The sequence below is a fragment of the Ylistrum balloti genome, unplaced genomic scaffold (genome assembly GCF_031769215.1).
Source record: "Ylistrum balloti isolate Yb309-2 unplaced genomic scaffold, AGI_CSIRO_Ybal_v1 Utg370728, whole genome shotgun sequence".
Taxonomy (NCBI): Eukaryota; Metazoa; Mollusca; class Bivalvia; order Pectinida; family Pectinidae; genus Ylistrum; species Ylistrum balloti.
The window spans coordinates 832487-854835 of record NW_026782431.1 but is presented as its reverse complement, the minus strand read 5'-3'; the positions used below and the strand labels follow the sequence as shown (position 1 = coordinate 854835).

Sequence of the window (22349 nt, the reverse complement as noted above, 5' to 3'; positions counted from 1 at the left end):
AATCTCACATTATATTAATCTCACATAACATTAATCTTACATTACATTAATCTCTCTTACATTACATTAATCTCACATTACATTAAAACATCACATTACATTAAAACTCACATAACATTAATATCACGTTAAATTAAAACTTTCATTACATTATAACTCACATTATATTAATCTCACATAACATTAAAACTTACATTATATTAATCTCACATTACATTAAACATCACATTACATTAATCTCACATCACATTAAACATCACATTACATCAATCTTACATTACATTAATCTCACATTACATTAAAACTTACATTATATCAAAACTCACAAAATAATAATCTTACGTTATATTAATCTCACATTATATTAATCTCACATAACATTAATCTCACATTACATTAATCTCACATTACATTAAAACCCACATTACATTAATCTCACATTACATTAATCTCACATTACATTAATCTCACATTACATTAACAACCCACATTAACCCACATTACATTAATCTCACATTACATTAATCTCACATTACATTAAAACCCACATAACATTAATCTCACATTACATTAATCTCACATTATATTAATCTCACATAACATTAAATCTCACATAACAATAAATCTCACATTACATTAATCTCACATTATATTAATCTCACATTACATTAATATCACATTACATTAATCTCACATTATATTAATCTCACATAACATTAAATCTCACATAACAATAAATCTCACATTACATTAATTATCACATTATATTACTCTAACATTACATTAATCCCACATTATATTAATCTTACATTACATTAAATTGTACATTACATTAAATCTCACATCACATTAAAACTACAGATTAAATTGAATTAAAACCAGCATATATCAGGATCTAAGCGTTTGGTAGATTTTAGTGGAATATTTCGCTGTTAAACACAAACTGAGTTTTACATTTTACCGTGAGAATCTGGCCATCAGAAACGACATATTGAGGAATATAATCACAAATACCAGAATAAAATGTAGCAATATTGCTGCGCTGACACAGGATTTGTTATACAGTGTTACAGACATTTTGTAATATGTGTCCGTATGTAGAATGTGACTTGATACATGTAGTCCTCTCTACTTTATGTAAATTGTAAATTTACATCCCAATTATTTAATTTGGTCATATTGTACAGTAACAAGATGTCATCATAAACTCAGCTGATAAGCATTCTAGCTTTCAATCTAGATAAACATTCAAACGAACGACAGATTTTCTCCGTCTGCGGTGACGCAAACAAAACCAGTAAGAATTAAAAATCAGTGTTGATGAAACGCGGACAAACTTTCCACTGAGGCCAATGGCAAAGTAAAATGTGACAAGGTACTTGGTGAGTATTGTAATTGTTTAAGTAACTTTACAATCAAATGTGACGTCATTCAATGTCTCCAACGTACAAAATACCATCGGTGTCATTTTGACGTTTTACCTCGCGCAAGACATTCGTCAATCACAAACTTGGCTGTCTTTAGAATGATTTCAGAAATCCGTCCACATTTTCGGTACCGACACTCAGTTTGGAAAACTTTTTTGAAACCGTAAAGATTATGTATAGAACGGTAACCTACAACGACGTGCAGGTGTACAATATCTAAATTTAAACTAATGGTTAGGATTAAGTGTGACTAATAATGAATGTATCTTATACTGCATTACGACATCATATAAAACCTAGCGAAAGTGCAGTGTGATAAAGTATGAATCTAGTGACATTAATTAATATTTAATGAACAGTAAGACCTACTAAGCTAGTATCCGTTACAGAAAATAAAAACAAGAAAACATCTTGCCCATTTTTACTCAATTTTTATTTCTTTCACAGCGTACTTTAGTGGTGAAAGAAAAATGAAAATGCTGTAGACACGTCAGCAGATACCAAATTAAACAATACATATCGTCTTTGATTATGTATATTAGTTCAATACGTGTTATTACTCAAAACTTTCATTAACTTTAAATTGTCTCTACTTATTCATTTGCGGTAAATACATGTATTTAAATAGAGTAAATCCACCAGGTATTCAATAATGAAGCTATATCATGCTCAATGTTTACGTGTTTGTTTAAAGAACGGCTTTCTCTGTTTAAACTGAATGTAGACAACATGTTTTCACGCAACGAAATCACCAATCTGACAATGGGTGGGACAAGAGTGTGATGAACTAATACATTATAGTGCTGGTACCACTGAGAACTGCAGAAAACTGTAATGAAATGCACATTTTGACATCGTTGTTCATAAACTTGGCAGCTACAAAATGACGTATAATTTGCCGTCTTCAAGAAATTAGACACAATTTCAAGATTTAATACAAAAAACATTGCTGCTTTCATTACATGTGGAATGAAATGTATTTAGTAATTATAGAAAACCTCCTACACACGAATACATCCCTGTTTCCTATCACCACTCTATACATTCATTACTATATGTCTTGTAAAGAACGTTTCCACCGATTTACACCAATAATAACAAATTAGATGTACTATTACCATCCTATAAACCTACAGTGAACACACATGCTTGCTGACTAGGTGACAGAGAACAATGTACAATGTCCAAACTAGCTATGTAAATGCTGGACAATATATCTACATTTTGCACATTTCTTAGGTCAAAAGAGACAGGTGACACTAAATGAACCAGTCAGATTAACTTAGTTCAATAACGGCAATGGAATCTCTTAATGAGCCATTTCACGACAGGAACATTTATACAAAATATGTGTACTTATTAGATGTGAAGACAAGAATGTTTTGTCAAGAACACAAAATGACAAAAACAGTAACTAGAAATGCAAAAAGTCCAGATCTTCTCAATTAAATCTTAATGGCTCACGACAACACATATTTATATCTGAAACTTCTTTTCACGGCAAACCTCCTCAAATAATTAGGATTACAAATTAAAAATTGATTTAACTGTTATGGTTTTTAGTAAAACTGATTTAATCTCAAAGTCGACATACCTGTTAATGCTGGCTATATTCCCAGTGCCGAAAAAGCCAGTCAGCATCAGGAAAACCTTGTTTGTTAAGAAAATATTTCATTTACTGCATCAATTAATCACCTACTTTCATGTTTACCCTGTAGATCAGTAGCTCAGATATATGTTTAATCAATTATGAAGACATGTAGTCAGTATGAGATTACATGTTGTTTGAGGTAAGAAGATTATATAATACTGCAATTCTGAACTTTTTTTAACTCTTCAAATATTTTCTAAAATATCAATCTTTCCAGAACAAATTGTCTGAAAAGAAAGTTAAGTTATATTAAGAGTAAACACTTAGATACTTTGCCAAAATAATTTAACTTGCTATAAAGAGCCATCAATCAAAAATTCTGCTGTAGGAATGTTCAAGTACATTTACAACACTACGAAAAAGATACAAAATAAAAAGCTCTGCGGACGTCTTCCAATTGCAGGTGGCGCTGTTGTTTGATTTCAGGCAGTAATGGCGAGACAAAGTCTACAGATTCTACCTGAAACCATAAAATAACATATAAGTCCATTAAACATAATAAATGATAAAATAATGAAATATAATGATTCAGTGTTGGAAATCTGAAGACCTGAACTTCATTTATAAATACAATGTATATTGGTGTAAGGTAGAATCAGCGAGGATTTAATTACTATTCTATTGAGAATGTTCACAAAGGTCGTGTTCAAATTAACATACGGACATTCAACCTTTTATTGATTACTAGTGCTACAACGGTTGCTATGGTAATATGTACGATTAAATCTATAACTGTATCTATAGTAATAATTATGATAATACTATTCTGCCAGTAGTTAGTGAAATTAGACATGTAGGTATACTGTTAAATGGTAGATGTAATTCAACTGAAAGAACAGAAAGAGCTTGCAACAATTTACAATCTGGTACCATGTCTCTCCTTAAATCTGGTGCTCACCCCAGTGCACTTAACCCTCTTACTGTAGCTAAACTGGTTAATATTAAAGTGTATCCGTCTGCGTTGTATGGTTGTGAACTATGGATACTCTCAAAAGCTGAAATAGCCATGTTAGAAAGAGCACAAAGTTTTATTGTTAAATCCATCCAAGGTTTTGAAAAAAGGACGAGAACCGATATGTGTAACTCATTATTAGGTTGGACATCTATTAAAGCTTATATTGATATAAGAAAGTTACTATTTTTGAGGCGAATATATAGTATGAACATTAGCACTTTGGTATATAAAATATTTGCCATTAGATATTTTATGTTTAATACGAGTACTGCAAAACAAAGTGGGTTCATACCAGATATTGTACGGATCCTACGCAAGTATACATTGTATGGTATTTTTTCAGATTGTATAAGAACGGGCTCGTTACCTGGTAAACGACAGTGGAAAACATTGGTAAATAAGTACGTATATATATTTGACTACTTCCGGTTCGCGTCGATTCATAACAAGCTAGAGTCACATTGCTTATGGAAACTTGCTGCAAAATATCCTCAGTACTCTTTATCTATACATTGTATTTTAAGATGGTGTGTAACCTCTCGCAGGTCTACCAATACGGAATTGTGTCATGTTTGTGGAAAATTTTACAATGATTCTATAACTCATATTGTTCTAAATTGTGATACAAATGCATACAATAGAGACGAATTATGGTGCTATGTTATTAACATGTCAGATATTCAATTCAGTGTCCATATACATAACTTATCGCATTTCGAATTAACTAATGCTCGGTTAGGCAGTCTATTAAAGTATGATTTATCTTCAGAGAAAATGGAACATTTCAGATTAGGCGCTATCTCATATGTATGTCAAATGTTGAAAAACTATTATCAGTAATCTGTTTTTCTGGTACATATAAGTACCAAAACCCTATATCTTGAAAATGTGTTGAAAGTAGTGAAATACCTCTAATTAACTATCAAAACATATTGTAACTGTATATATATGTATGTGCGTGTTGGTGTGTACGTGTGTAAATTTATGTAATTTATTGCAGTTTATATAGTTTTCTTTGTAAATCTTCATATTTGGAGGAAATAAAGATAATAATAATGATAATACTACAAATATACCATTTAATTTTTGTAATTGCTAATTTTTTAATGATAACCATGGTTATAGGTATGATCGCTAATTATACAACGGTAACTTTGGTAATATCTATGATTACTAATTTGAAAACGGTAACTATGGTAATATGCATGATTACTAATTTAAAAAAGGGTACCTATAGCAATATGTATGATTGCTAATTTTAAAACGGTAACTATGGTAATATGCATGACTACTAATTTTAAAACGGTAACTATGGTAATATGCATGATTACTAACTTCAAAACCATAACTATGGTAATATGCATGATTACTAATTTTAAAAAGGTAACTACGGTAATATGCATGATTACTCATTTCAAAACAGAAACTATGGTAATCTGTATGATTGCTAATTTTAAAACGGTAACAATGGTAATATGTGTGATTGCTAATTTTAAAACGGTAACTATGGTAATCTGTATGATTGCTAATTTTAAAACGGAAACAATGGTAATATGTGTGATTGTTAATTTTAAAACGGTAACTATGGTAATATGTATGATTGCTAATTTTCTTAATAACGGTAACTATGGTAATATGCATGATTACTAATTTTAAAACGGTAACTATGGTAATATGTATGATTACTAATTTTAAAAAGGTTACTATGGTAATATGTATGATTGCTAATTTTCTTAATAACGGTAACTATGGTAATATGCATGATTAATTTTAAAACGGTAACTATGGTAATATGTATGATTACTAATTTTAAAAAGGTAACTATGGTAATATGCATTACTAATTTTAAAAAGGTAACTATGGTAATAAGCATGATTACTAATTTTAAAAAGGTAACTATGGTAATATACATGATTACTAATTTTAAAACTGTAACTATGGTAATATGTACGATTGCTAATTTAAAAAACGGTAACTATGGTAATATTTATGATTACTAATTTTAAAACGGTAACTATGGTAATTTGCATGTTTACTAATTTTAAAACGATAACTATGGTAATATGTATGATTGCTATTTTTTTAATAATGGTAACTATGGTAATATGCATGATTACTAATTTTAAAACGGTAACTATGGTAATATGCATGATTACTAATTTTAAAACGGTAACTATGTTAATATGTATGATTGCTAATTGTGTAAAGCATACCTACATATTGTACATAAATATAAGAAGAATAAACATTTTCAACAAATACTGGACTTCATCATCAACTCTACAAGTTCTACTTCTGAAATTTAATAGTTTTCATCATATTTGGTGCCGTAGCTCCATCGCATTGAAGACCAGCAGCAGATGCATAAAATTCCCTGTTTCTTAGACCTTAATCAAAACAAGTTTTTAAAACTCTGAACTTCTCACTCTGTAATACACTAAACACCTTAGCCAGCCTAACTCTACAGTAAAAACTTGTACAGGATTAAGCTCAGAATATTTACGATCAATAGATATCTACATACAATGATACAAACCTTTGGTTTGATTTGGCTGATCTGTCCACTACTTCTATTTTCCAGGTGTAGCCAGAAATACAAAAGGTAAGAGAGAGTGACCACAAACAGCCCCTCATGTCTGACATCTGGTCAAGGATAACTAACACGACAGCTCACACACTGATTACATCACTCTACAAACTTCCTATATCTTAAATACAATATTTTGAATGTAGAACTTTGTTTTAGGAAGAAAATGAATGTCAATTTGGGATTTTAATCCACAATGGTCAGTACAATAATTGTACATTCATTACAATTGTGTTACATTTGTTATTAAACAGTACAATTATTGTACATCTATAATAAATGTTTCACAATAATTACTAAAAAAGAACAATGTACATTAATTATTACCATTGTATTACAATCGTTACTAAGCACTGCAATAAATTTAACAACATTCCCTCAAAAAAATGTCAACTGAACTGGAAAATGAAAACAATTATAATCACAAAAACGAAACTGTAAACAAAAAACAAAAAACAATTATAATCAAACACAAAAATGTAAACAAAAAACACAAAACAATTATAATCACAAACACAAAAATGTAAACAAAAAACACAAAACAATTTTAATCACAAACACAAAACTGTAAACAAATAACACAAAACAATTATAATCACAAACACGAAACTGTAAATAAAAAACACAAAACAATTATAATCACAAACACAAAACTGTAAACAAAAAACAATTATAATCACAAACACGAAACTTTAAACAAAAAACACAAAACAATTATAATCACAAACACGAAACTGTAAACACAAAACACAAAACAATTATAATCACAAACACAAAACTGTAAACACAAAACACAAAACAATTATAATCACAAACACAAAACTTTAATAACACAAAACAATTAAAATCACAAACACGAAACTGTAAACACAAAACACAAAACAATTATAATCACAAACACAAAACTTTAAACAAAAAACACAAAACAATTATAATCACAAACACAAAACTTTAAACAAATAACACAAAACAATTAAAATCACAAACACGAAACTGTAAACACAAAACACAAAACAATTATAATCACAAACACAAAACTGTAAACACAAAACACAAAACAATTATAATCACAAACACAAAACTGTAAACACAAAACACAAAACAATTATAATCACAAACACAAAACTGTAAACACAAAACACAAAACAATTATAATCACAAACACGAAGCTGTAAATAAAAAACACAAAACAATTATGATCACAAAACAAAACTGTAAACAAATAACACAAAACAATTATAATCACAAAACTGTAAACACAAAACAATTATAATCACAAACACAAAACTGTAAACACAAAACAATTATAATCACAAACACGAAACTGTAAATAAAAAACACAAAACAATTATAATCACAAACACAAAACTGTAAACAAATAACACAAAACAATTATAATCACAAACACAAAACTGTAAACACAAAACAATTATAATCACAAACACAAAACTGTAAACACAAAACACAAAACAATTATAATCACAAACACAAAACTGTAAACAAATGACACAAAACAATTATAATCACAAACACAAAACTGTAAACAAAAAACACAAAACAATTATAATCACAAACACAAAACTGTAAACAAAAAACACAAAACAATTATAATCACAAACACGAAACTTTAAACAAAAAACACAAAACAATTATAATCACAAACACAAAACTGTAAACAAATAACACAAAATAATTATAATCACAAACACAAAACTGTAAACACAAAACACAAAACAATTATAATCACAAACACGAAACTGTAAACACAAAACACAAAACAATTATAATCACAAACACAAAACTGTAAACACAAAACACAAAACAATTATAATCACAAACACGAAACTGTAAACACAAAACACAAAACAATTATAATCACAAACACAAAACTGTAAACAAATAACACAAAACAATTATAATCACAAACACAAAACTGTAAACACAAAACAATTATAATCACAAACACGAAACTTTAAACAAAAAACACAAAACAATTATAATCACAAACACAAAACTTTAAACAAATAACACAAAACAATTAAAATCACAAACACGAAACTGTAAACACAAAACACAAAACAATAATAATCACAAACACAAAACTTTAAACAAATAACACAAAACAATTAAAATCACAAACACGAAACTTTAAACAAATAACACAAAACAATTAAAATCACAAACACGAAACTGTAAACACAAAACACAAAACAATTATAATCACAAACACAAAACTGTAAACACAAAACACAAAACAATTATAATCACAAACACAAAACTGTAAACACAAAACACAAAACAATTATAATCACAAACACGAAACTGTAAATAAAAAACACAAAACAATTATAATCACAAACACAAAACTGTAAACACAAAACAATTATAATCACAAACACAAAACTGTAAACACAAAACAATTATAATCACAAACACGAAACTGTAAACAAATAACACAAAACAATTATAATCACAAACACAAAACTGTAAACACAAAACAATTATAATCACAAACACGAAACTGTAAACACAAAACACAAAACAATTATAATCACAAACACAAAACTGTAAACACAAAACACAAAACAATTATAATCACAAACACAAAACTGTAAACACAAAACACAAAACAATTATAATCACAAACACGAAACTGTAAATAAAAAACACAAAACAATTATAATCACAAACACAAAACTGTAAACAAATAACACAAAACAATTATAATCACAAACACAAAACTGTAAACACAAAACACAAAACAATTAAACACAAAACAATTATAATCACAAACACAAAACTGTAAACACAAAACAATTATAATCACAAACACAAAACTGTAAACACAAAACAATTATAATCACAAACACAAAACTGTAAACACAAAACAATTATAATCACAAACACGAAACTGTAAACAAATAACACAAAACAATTATAATCACAAACACAAAACTGTAAACAAAAAACACAAAACAATTATAATCACAAACACAAAACTGTAAACAAATGACACAAAACAATTATAATCACAAACACGAAACTGTAAACACAAAACACAAAACAATTATAATCACAAACACAAAACTGTAAACAAAAAACACAAAACAATTATAATCACAAACACAAAACTGTAAACAAATAACACAAAACAATTATAATCACAAACACAAAACTGTAAACAAATAACACAAAACAATTATAATCACAAACACAAAACTGTAAACAAAAAACACAAAACAATTATAATCACAAACACAAAACTGTAAACAAATAACACAAAACAATTATAATCACAAACACAAAACTGTAAACAAATAACACAAAACAATTATAATCACAAACACGAAACTGTAAACACAAAACAATTAAACACAAAACAATTATAATCACAAACACGAAACTGTAAACACAAAACACAAAACAATTATAATCACAAACACGAAACTTTAAACAAAAAACACAAAACAATTATAATCACAAACACAAAACTGTAAACACAAAACAATTATAATCACAAACACGAAACTTTAAACAAAAAACACAAAACAATTATAATCACGAACACAAAACTGTAAACACAAAACAATTATAATCACAAACACGAAACTTTAAACAAAAAACACAAAACAATTATAATCACAAACACGAAACTGTAAACAAAAAACACAAAACAATTATAATCACAAACACAAAACTGTAAACACAAAACAATTATAATCACAAACACGAAACTTTAAACAAAAAACACAAAACAATTATAATCACAAACACAAAACTTTAAACAAATAACACAAAACAATTAAAATCACAAACACGAAACTGTAAACACAAAACACAAAACAATTATAATCACAAACACAAAACACAAAACAATTATAATCACAAACACAAAACTGTAAACAAATAACACAAAACAATTATAATCACAAACACAAAACTGTAAACAAAAAACACAAAACAATTATAATCACAAACACGAAACTGTAAACACAAAACACAAAACAATTATAATCACAAACACAAAACTGTAAACACAAAACACAAAACAATTATAATCACAAACACGAAACTGTAAACACAAAACACAAAACAATTATAATCACAAACACAAAACTGTAAACACAAAACACAAAACAATTATAATCACAAACACGAAACTGTAAACACAAAACACAAAACAATTATAATCACAAACACAAAACTGTAAACAAATAACACAAAACAATTATAATCACAAACACAAAACTGTAAACACAAAACAATTATAATCACAAACACGAAACTTTAAACAAAAAACACAAAACAATTATAATCACAAACACAAAACTTTAAACAAATAACACAAAACAATTAAAATCACAAACACGAAACTGTAAACACAAAACACAAAACAATAATAATCACAAACACAAAACTTTAAACAAATAACACAAAACAATTAAAATCACAAACACGAAACTTTAAACAAATAACACAAAACAATTAAAATCACAAACACGAAACTGTAAACACAAAACACAAAACAATTATAATCACAAACACAAAACTGTAAACACAAAACACAAAACAATTATAATCACAAACACAAAACTGTAAACACAAAACACAAAACAATTATAATCACAAACACGAAACTGTAAATAAAAAACACAAAACAATTATAATCACAAATACAAAACTGTAAACACAAAACAATTATAATCACAAACACAAAACTGTAAACACAAAACAATTATAATCACAAACACGAAACTGTAAACAAATAACACAAAACAATTATAATCACAAACACAAAACTGTAAACACAAAACAATTATAATCACAAACACGAAACTGTAAACACAAAACACAAAACAATTATAATCACAAACACGAAACTGTAAACACAAAACACAAAACAATTATAATCACAAACACAAAACTGTAAACACAAAACACAAAACAATTATAATCACAAACACGAAACTGTAAATAAAAAACACAAAACAATTATAATCACAAACACAAAACTGTAAACAAATAACACAAAACAATTATAATCACAAACACAAAACTGTAAACACAAAACAATTATAATCACAAACACAAAACTGTAAACACAAAACAATTATAATCACAAACACAAAACTGTAAACACAAAACAATTATAATCACAAACACAAAACTGTAAACACAAAACAATTATAATCACAAACACAAAACTGTAAACACAAAACAATTATAATCACAAACACGAAACTGTAAACAAATAACACAAAACAATTATAATCACAAACACAAAACTGTAAACAAAAAACACAAAACAATTATAATCACAAACACAAAACTGTAAACAAATGACACAAAACAATTATAATCACAAACACGAAACTGTAAACACAAAACACAAAACAATTATAATCACAAACACAAAACTGTAAACAAAAAACACAAAACAATTATAATCACAAACACAAAACTGTAAACAAATAACACAAAACAATTATAATCACAAACACAAAACTGTAAACAAATAACACAAAATAATTATAATCACAAACACAAAACTGTAAACACAAAACACAAAACAATTATAATCACAAACACAAAACTGTAAACAAATAACACAAAACAATTATAATCACAAACACAAAACTGTAAACAAAAAACACAAAACAATTATAATCACAAACACGAAACTGTAAACACAAAACAATTATAATCACAAACACAAAACTGTAAACACAAAACAATTATAATCACAAACACAAAACTGTAAACACAAAACAAAAAACAATTATAATCACAAACACGAAACTTTAAACAAAAAACACAAAACAATTATAATCACAAACACAAAACTGTAAACACAAAACACAAAACAATTATAATCACGAACACAAAACTGTAAACACAAAACAATTATAATCACAAACACGAAACTTTAAACAAAAAACACAAAACAATTATAATCACAAACACGAAACTGTAAACAAAAAACACAAAACAATTATAATCACAAACACAAAACTGTAAACACAAAACAATTATAATCACAAACACAAAACTTTAAACAAAAAACACAAAACAATTATAATCACAAACACAAAACTTTAAACAAATAACACAAAACAATTAAAATCACAAACACGAAACTGTAAACACAAAACACAAAACAATTATAATCACAAACACAAAACACAAAACAATTATAATCACAAACACAAAACTGTAAACAAATAACACAAAACAATTATAATCACAAACACGAAACTGTAAATAAAAAACACAAAACAATTATAATCACAAACACAAAACTGTAAACAAATAACACAAAACAATTATAATCACAAACACAAAACAATTATAATCACAAACACAAAACACAAAACAATTATAATCACAAACACAAAACTGTAAACAAATAACACAAAACAATTATAATCACAAACACGAAACTGCAAATAAAAAACACAAAACAATTATAATCACAAACACAAAACTGTAAACAAATAACACAAAACAATTATAATCACAAACACAAAACTGTAAACACAAAACAATTATAATCACAAACACGAAACTGTAAACACAAAACAATTATAATCACAAACACAAAACTGTAAACACAAAACACAAAACAATTATAATCACAAACACAAAACTGTAAACACAAAACAATGAACAATCTACAATTAACACAAATGCAAAATGAAACAAAAACAACAAAAACTGAAAATGCAAGTATGGTAGACCGTTTTAGCATGGTATTGTGATGCATGGGGAAATGAACCGAGGTCAAAATACCATATTGATGAAATGAACCCCTCCATGGTAAAGTGAAGCCACTTTATATTTTGTTTTCAGTTGATGTTTCTGCACTTAATTTCTTATCTCTTTCGTTTATCAAGTTCCTCCAAACATAATAAAACTGAAAAATAACAATGGTTGGTGAAATTTAGGGCGGGGTTGGGCCATGGTAAAGTGAAGCGTTACACTGTTATCTTACTGATTTACCTTTCTGTACCCTATTTTTGTCCTATTTACCCTGAATCAATCATATAAACACAAAAATAACAAAACATAGGCTTGGGATGGTTAAATCTGAGGTGAGGCAGGGGAGGGGGGGGGAGTGACTTAACCATGGCCAAGGTGAAGTGAACCCTATTGCCCACCCTAAATTTCCCCACCCCGGACCTAATGTTTGTTATAAATGTGTTTATATAATTGAATGAGGATGAATTGCAAAGCAATTGGTGAAAAAAAGTTAATTAGTTCAAAAATAGCTTAATGCTTCACTTTACCATGGCCATGTTCAAGTGAACCCCCCCCCCAACCCATTCCATCCTTAATTCCCTGTTTTCTTTTGTTTTATTATGTATTGAGGAACATAAGTAAACCGATAAAAAGTTTAGTGAAACAGCAATTGAAAACAAAATATTAAGTGACTTCACTTTACCATGGGTGGGGTGGGATTTTTCACCATGATGGTGAAATGAACTACGGTTCACTTTACCATGGGTGGGGTGGGATTTTTCACCATGATGGTGAAATGAACTACGGTTCACTTTACCATGGGTGGGGTGGGATTTTTCACCATGATGGTGAAATGAACTACGGTTCACTTTACCATGGGTGGGGTGGGATTTTTCACCATGATGGTGAAATGAACTACGGTTCACTTTACCATGGCCTTCACTTTACCATACTTCACCGGTATTCTACAATCACTATTTAACAGATCAATAAGTGTACTGTTATCACAATTGTATTACAAATGTTACTAAGCAATACAAACACTGCACATTTATTACAGTACTGTTGTATTACAACTACTAATCATATTTACGATACATAGAACTCACTGTGGTAGGAAGTTATACAATCAGTCTAATGGTTTATTGTAAGGAAACATTATAAAACATCACATGGCTCATTTGAATGCAATTTAAATATGACTCCCTTCTTCTGTCTAGAGAAGATGTAATTAAGGATACGAGATACTGAGCAGAAGGTAGACAGGAAGATAGGCTAGCATGATCGTCAATAGGCGATGTAATACACCTGTTCCTGACAACAATGGTATCATCAATGAAACACCTGGAAAGAATAACACACCTGTAACTGTTACTGTAAATAGATATCTTCAGTGAGTTTTCAATGTGATGAGACCAAAACATTGCTTTCCTCAATGTGATCGACTTTCTTAAAGATCTTGGTAAAATTAATGAATTATCAGATGTATGACTCAAGAAGTATGCATTTTCATCTCATAATTAATAGATAATCAAATTATATCAACGAAACAAAACAGTTAAGGGACTTTGAGGAAATGTTGGAAAATTAATCAAGAGAAATGGTGTTCCTAATAAAATCAGTGCTAACCTAATACAAGCCAGCTAAAGACCTGGTTGATGAGGGGTAGTCCTTGTTTCTTCTGTATACTGTGTGAGGTGGACAGTACAATATACACAGACAGGGCTGTAAGTACAAGCTGAAAATGACAAGAAGAAATCTGACTCAAAAACTGTATAAACATTGTAAATAGTGACTCATAAAGACATGTCAACATTGTAGATAGTGACTCACAAAGACATATCAGCATTGTAGATAGTGACTCACAATGACATGTCAACATTGTAGATAATGACTCACAAAGACATATCAGCATTGTAGATAATGACTCACAATGACATGTCAACATTGTAAATAGTGACTCACAAAGACATATCAACATTGTAGATAGTGACTTACAAAGACATATCAACATTGTAGATAGTGACTCACAAAGACATATCAACATTGTAGATAGTGACTCACAAAGACATATCAACATTGTAGATAATGACTCACAAAGACATGTCAACAATGCAAATAGTGACTCACAAAGACATGTCAACATTGTAGATAATGACTCACAAAGACATATCGACATTGTAGATAGTGACTCACAAAGACATGTCAACATTGTAAAAAGTGACTCACAAAGACATGTCAACATTGTAAAAAGTGACTCACAAAGACATCAATATTGCTACAAACTTGGAAGTCTGGAATAGTCTGTCAATATTTTTACAATAATGTCAGGTAAGTCAGGCACAAAAGTCAACACTGTTATAAAGGCTTGTATGTCAACCTAAATAAATGTATCAAAATCAGACTAAAAAGTTGTATCATATCATATCATATCATAGTAGCTAAGTTTACCATACCTGTACATAATTAACAGTGTAACCATAGTGACTAAGTTTACCATACCTGTACATAATTAACAGTGTAACCATAGTGACTAAGTTTACCATACCTGTACATAATTAACAGTGTAACCATAGTGACTAAGTTTACCATACCTGTACATAATTAACAGTGTAACCATAGTGACTAAGTTTACCATACCTGTACATAATTAACAGTGTAACCATAGTGACTAAGTTTACCATACCTGCACATAATTAACAGTGTAACCATAGTGACTAAGTTTACCATACCTTTACATAATTAACAGTGTAACCATAGTGACTAAGTTTACCATACCTGTACATAATTAACAGTGTAACCATAGTGACTAAGTTTACCATACCTGTACATAATTAACAGTGTAACCATAGTGACTAAGTTTACCATACCTGTACATAATTAACAGTGTAACCATAGTGACTAAGTTTACCATACCTGTACATAATTAACAGTGTAACCATAGTGACTAAGTTTACCATACCTGTACATAATTAATGCTGTAGCTATGATGACTAGGTGTTCTAAAATACTGTAATCTGAAATGAAAGAAAAATTAAAAAAGGCAATACATCACCGCCAAAAATTACATGTATTTAGACAAGAGGCCCAAAGGGCCTTAACGGTCACCTGAGGAATATATGTCAATAATCTGGGGATTTTAAAATGTAGCAAAATGTAACAACACTTATGCAGGACCATGTGTAAAACATCTGTACCAAGTTTAAACATGACCCACCCAATGGTTCTTGAGAGGAAGTCAATAATGTCTTAGCCAAACAGAGGCCAAGGTGGCCATCTTGGATTCTGAATCGCCCCAAAAAGTTAAAACACTTGCCAGGACCTTGTGTAGAACATTCGTATCAAGTTTCCCCTTTTCCCTGCGGCCCCTATTGGGGCCTCACCCTTTTTCTTCGCAAACTTGAAGCGGCTTACCATGGGGATGCTTTGTTCTAAATTTGGTCAAAATCCATCCAATGGTTCTTGAGAAGAAGTCATTTAGAGAAGGTTTTTACATATGGCCCCTTACACCTTATGGGCCCCAAAGGGGACATAATTACTTTTTTCAACATAATTTCATATGTCCTTCACTAAGGGATGCTTTCTACCAAATTTGGTTGAAATCGGTCAAAGTTCAATTTTTGACCCTTTTGAGCGCCCCCTAGTAGGGCCGTTTTTGACCCGATTTTTTTTCATTCGCAAACTTTGTAGACCTTGCCATAAGGACCTTAAATATCAAATATGAATTTAATCTGAATGTTGGTTTATTAGAAGAAGATTTTTAAAGATTTACCTAATTTTACCCCCTTTCCCCCACTCCTGCGGCCCCTGTTGGGGCCACACCCTTTTTCTTCTCAAACTTGAAGTGGCTTCCCATGGGGATGCTTTGTGCCAAGATTGGTCAAAATCCATCCAATGGTTCTTGAGAAGAAGTCATTTAAAGAAGGTTTTTACATATGGCCGCTTTTACACCCCTTATGGGCCCCAAAGGGGACATAATCACTTTTTTCAACACAATTTCATATGGTCTTCACTAAGGGATGCATTCTTCCAAATTTGGTTGAAATCGGTCAAAGTTCAATTTTTGACCCTTTTGAGTGCCCCCTAGTGGGGCCGTTTTTGACCCGATTTTTATTTTATTCGCAAACTTTGTAGACCATGCCATAAGGACCCTAAATATCAAATAGGAACTTAATCTGACTGTTGGTTCATGAGAAGAAAATTTTTAAGATTTACCTAATTTTATCCCTTTTTTCCCCCTCCTGGCGCCCCTATTGGGGCCATGCCCTTTTTCTTTGCAAACTTGAAGCGGCTTCCCATGGGGATGCTTTGTGCCAAGTTTGGTCAAAATCCATTCAGTGGTTCTTAAGAAGAAGTCGAATATGTGAAAAGTTAACAACGCAGGATGCATGACGACAGACAAATCATGATGGCAATAGGTCACCATGAGCCTTCGGCTCAGGCGACCTAAAAATCTTTAAATCCAATGTTGGAATAAACATTAACAATTTAAGATTTTTTTCTAACCAAATAAATGAAATCCTTGTGAAACAAAGGTTTCTATATATTAACCTACCTTTGTATAGCTAATACTCCTGTACCCATAGCAAGTATACCAGCAGCTCCCCTGTAATCAGTCAACCACAACAAATATAATATTTCTATGTCACACTTGATCAAACATGGTGTCATTTCAAACTGTTAATGATTACTTCTCAATGTTTGACATCAACCTAGTATCTTAGAGTATGATTGCAAATGTATACCATAATCTGTCACGATTTCTGAATTTCTAAAGAGAATTTTTTGAAGTTTGTATCAATAGGCAGGAGAAGTTTAATCCCTTTCGTCGTGTTTTCACTACTATATTCCAGAACATTTCTGGTTTAGTTATGATTCCAGATTTGAGCAAATAAATTCTGGTGGACAGAAGAGAAAACATCTCATTCCTAAATCTATTGTACTGATAATATTGTTACAACAACAAGTCTCACTCAAATATCTAAGATACGAATAAGGCAAGAATTATAATCAGTTATCATCACTAATCATCATTATCACTCAAACCTCAACATTTCTTTAATCTTTAAGATCAAGAGTAGAAGAAAATGGTTAAAAACAATGACATAATCATCAAGATCCCTCGCCCCGGTTTATTTGTAAAACATTTAAAGTGAGCAACATGGAACACTGGAAAAGATATCTGTTAATCAGGTCACGGTAGCCTGAACAAGGAGTTACGGTAATAAGTTTAAAAAGCAAGGAATTAAGGTAATAGATAAGGAAATGAAAAAAAATACACATACACATGGAGGTAGTTTGTTTCTCGGCCAACCACGGGCATCATGGGAAATAATGCAAGAATCAAACAGCTTATCGTCCATCCAAAACGTATCCCCTGTAAAATAATGATATCCTGAATTGAGGTTTTTTAATGTAAAACCAATTTTCATGATGTAATACTTACCATAACTTTAGTATGCAAATACAGTACCTACACCCATCTTTGTATCCCAACAACAAAAGATTCAAAAGAAAAACAATCCCGCCCTCCCTACGATCCATGAGCCATCACGACAGGAACGCAGAGTGATCTCCCTTCCTCTAATAACCTTTATGGCGTAAACCCCACAGAGGGGCAGCCAGGCAGATAAGGAAGAGGGGAGGATAGGGTGGGACTCCATAAAGTTATGGTAAGTATTACATCATGAAAATTGGTTTTACATTAAAAAACCTCAATTTCATTTCAGTAATAATTACCATAACTTTAGTATGCGAATTCGTCTTACCGTAGTGGTGACTAGAAGCCAGGCAGCCCCTTCAGCACAACCAAAGTAGTAGGGAGGGAGAACAGAGTGCTAAAGTGAAGGAAGGGACCTCTCTGTGAAAGAGCAGGTGTACCCACATGCCGCCGTACGGAAAGACATGGCCCGGGGCTAACGAGGAGGCCCAGCCACTGACTATGCCACCACCAAAGGTCCCAATGATACAGGCCTTCTGAGTGGGAAGCTAGGGATCACAGATAAAAATCTGTTAAGGTATCCCTGCCCTGCCAGAATACTGCAGACATGACCTCCTGAAAGGAGGACTCATTGAGAGAAGGGCCCAGGATGAAGCAAGGGCCCTGACCTCGTGAGACCGCGCTTTCACTCTCGCCCGAGCCAGATCATCAAAATGCTCGTAAGCATACTAAATCACCTGGCAAACCCACCTGGAAACCGACTGGGAGGAGATATCTCGTTGCCCCTGTTTAATGGGCAAAACAGACGGGATCGAGAGCCCCGCCCCCCCTGGTTTTATCAAGATAAAACCTAAGAGCCCGACAAGGACAAAGCAACCTATCTCGCTCCTCCGAGCTAGTCACAGCCAGGATCCTGATGGGATCGTGCGAGAACCCCGGAACCTGATTCTTCGCTAAAAACAACTCTATTCATAGCAAAGCCTCTGATTAGGGCAGAAAGAGAGGAGGACTAACCGATCTCCTTCCTGCCATAACAAGCAAGAACTCTGGCAATAGCTGTACGATAGCCAGCAATAGTGCCAGGTGGCAGATAGCGGTACCTAAACAGAGAGATTAGGAATTCCGCAATCAAATGCAGAGGCTTCGAATGAATAAGCTTCCTTGCCGACACACCAATCACAGAAGATCATCCAACGTGACTGGTAGACGGCAGAAGAGGAAGCCCTGATTGATTGCTCAATGCAATCGGACACCTCTTGAGAAAAGCCTGCCTTGGCGTGGCTTCCAGAGATAGCCTCAGCGCGTGAAGGTGGAGGATCTCTGGTCAAGAGTGTGTCGTTCTGGGCCAAGGCTGGCGAAGGAGATTCGGTCTGGTGGGGAGAGCCAAGGGCTCCTCCACCAGAAACGACAAGAGCTCCTGAAACCAAGCTTGCCTCGGCCACAGAGGGGCTCTCAGAAGTAAGGAGCAGTGATGCTCCCAGAACTTCTGTAGAACCCTGCCCACCAGGTTGAAGGGAGGGAATGCATATGCATACGTCCCTTCCTATTCCAGAGAAAGGGCGTCCACAGCCCACGCCTTACGGTCTGGGACCGGGGAGACGAAGGTTAGCAGCTGGTTGTTCAGGGAAGTGGCAAACAGGTCTATAATAGGTCTGTCCCACGCCTGACAATTCCCCTTGAAAATCAAGGGACACAGCTGCCATTCCGTCAACACCGGCTGATGGCGCCTGGAGAGTGGCCACCAACACACTCAGCCTGCCAGAAAGATGCTTGACCGCTATGGTCAACTGCATGTCCTGGCAGAGAAGATGGATGTGGATGGAGAGGGCACACAGGACATGAGACCTGGTGGCCCCTGTCTCTCCAGATACGCGACAACTGTTGTCGGTAGCCACACTTTGGACTGCAGGATACCCCTAAAGGACTGCAGAGCCAAATGAACAGTCTCATCTCGAGTACACTGATGTGCTCCGAGAGTTATTCGCCAGACCACTCCCCCATCGAGGTAAGCTCACATTCCTGTCATGAACGCGTCCATGAACAGGATCATAGAGGGGATAGGCTTGGTCAGAGGTACCCCGTGGAAAACGTTCTCCTGAATGGTCCACCAGCAAGAGAACTCCCTGACCGACTGGGTAAGCGGGATCCAGGCCTCCTGGATGACGGAACCCAGTCAGACAGGAGGAACATCTGGAGAGGTCCGATGTGAATCCTCCCTAGGGGGACCACATATGCCAAGGAGTTGAGATACCCCAGAAAACTGAGGAACCAATGTACCTGGACAAGTGACCAAGTGATGAAAGTCAGAGCCAGAGCCCTGACCTTCTCAAACTTCTCCAGAGGTGGAAGGGCTAAGCCCCGAACCATGTCAAAATGGTTCCCCAGGAAGAAGAAGTCCTAATATGAAGGAACCTCTGACTTCTCTCTGGAAGGAATGAAGCCGACTCTGAGCAAGAGTTTCAGGACCAGACGAGTGTCCTTCACTAACGATTCCCACACCAAAAGAGGCATGAGGGAGTCGTCGAAATAGATGTGGACGTCTATTCTGCAGGAGTGAAGGAAACACCAGCAGCAACTTGGTGAACACCAAAGGAGCTGTCGTGAGCCCCAAGGGCATCTCTGCCTTGGCAGCATGGTCCCTACTTCCTCCTGGAGCACCCGTGCCCTTTCTGAATCCCCGGGAGGAGGAAAGAAACAAAAACGGCCAGGAGGTGAGGGACGAATCCTGAAGAAGGGGAATACCTAGACCCTCCCTGACCACCGACAAAAGCCCAAGCGTCCTCTGTAATATCCTGCCACTAGGAAAGGAAAGCAGAGAGACGTCCGCCCACAGGGAGTTCCGGATGGGGCAGATCGAGCCCCTGCCAGACCAGAGAATCGTCTGCCCACCCGGAGCCTGAGCCTGCAGGAGAAGGACATGAGCCCGGGAAAGGAGAACCACCGTCCACCCGGCCATACCCTTCGCCTTTCGCGGCCAAGAAGCAGAAATAGTCAGGAACCCTTCTTCTTGCCCCCAGGAGGTTTCTTACCCTTCCTACCCTTCCCCTTGTTGCCGTTGAAGTGAGGTTGGGACTTGGGCTGTGCAGAAAACTGAGCAGCCGAAGACTTCGCCTTCTTCTTAGGAGGCACTGACCCCTGCGAGGCACTGGCCTTCTCAGCCTGAAACCTCTTCACCAGAAGTGCTGAGGCGACCGAGTCCTCCTTCATATCCTTCTGAACCCAAGGAAGAGCTCCCCTGAACAGGGTAGAGCCCTAGAAGGGGGCATTCAACAAGCGGAAACGGTAGGGTTACTGGACTGGGCGGAATTTCAGAACTGAAAACTGCCTAGCCAACACGGCATTGACGAGCAGAGAACCTGCAAGGCTGCCGTGTCCTGTATGTCGGCTGTTCTGTCTCGGATAACCGACACTCAGGCAAATCGGATACCCTGTATAGACAAACTGTCAGGAAGTCTATGTATGACAGAACTTGGATGGAGAGGTGCAACATTCTCTCCATCCTGTGGTGCTCTTTGGGATCGAGCACCACCTGGTCCACTGATTTGCCGGGC

General features: G+C 33.4%; 1 protein-coding gene across 1 annotated transcript in view; it reads right to left on the bottom strand.

Annotated features, from left to right (window-relative positions):
- Positions 1-18712, bottom strand: part of LOC132557825 (GPI ethanolamine phosphate transferase 1-like) — a 32707-nt gene extending 13995 nt beyond the window's left edge. Inside the window, exons 1-8 of the mRNA XM_060222351.1 lie at positions 18644-18712; positions 17914-17964; positions 16321-16375; positions 14988-15096; positions 14600-14702; positions 6570-6669; positions 3446-3538; positions 3022-3077 (exon numbers count right to left, since the gene is read on the bottom strand). Coding sequence (XP_060078334.1) covers positions 3022-3077; positions 3446-3538; positions 6570-6669; positions 14600-14702; positions 14988-15096; positions 16321-16375; positions 17914-17964; positions 18644-18684 — 608 coding nt within the window. The 5' untranslated portion in view covers positions 18685-18712. The remainder of the gene's footprint in view (positions 1-3021; positions 3078-3445; positions 3539-6569; positions 6670-14599; positions 14703-14987; positions 15097-16320; positions 16376-17913; positions 17965-18643) is intronic.
- Between the last annotated feature and the right edge of the window lie 3637 nt (positions 18713-22349).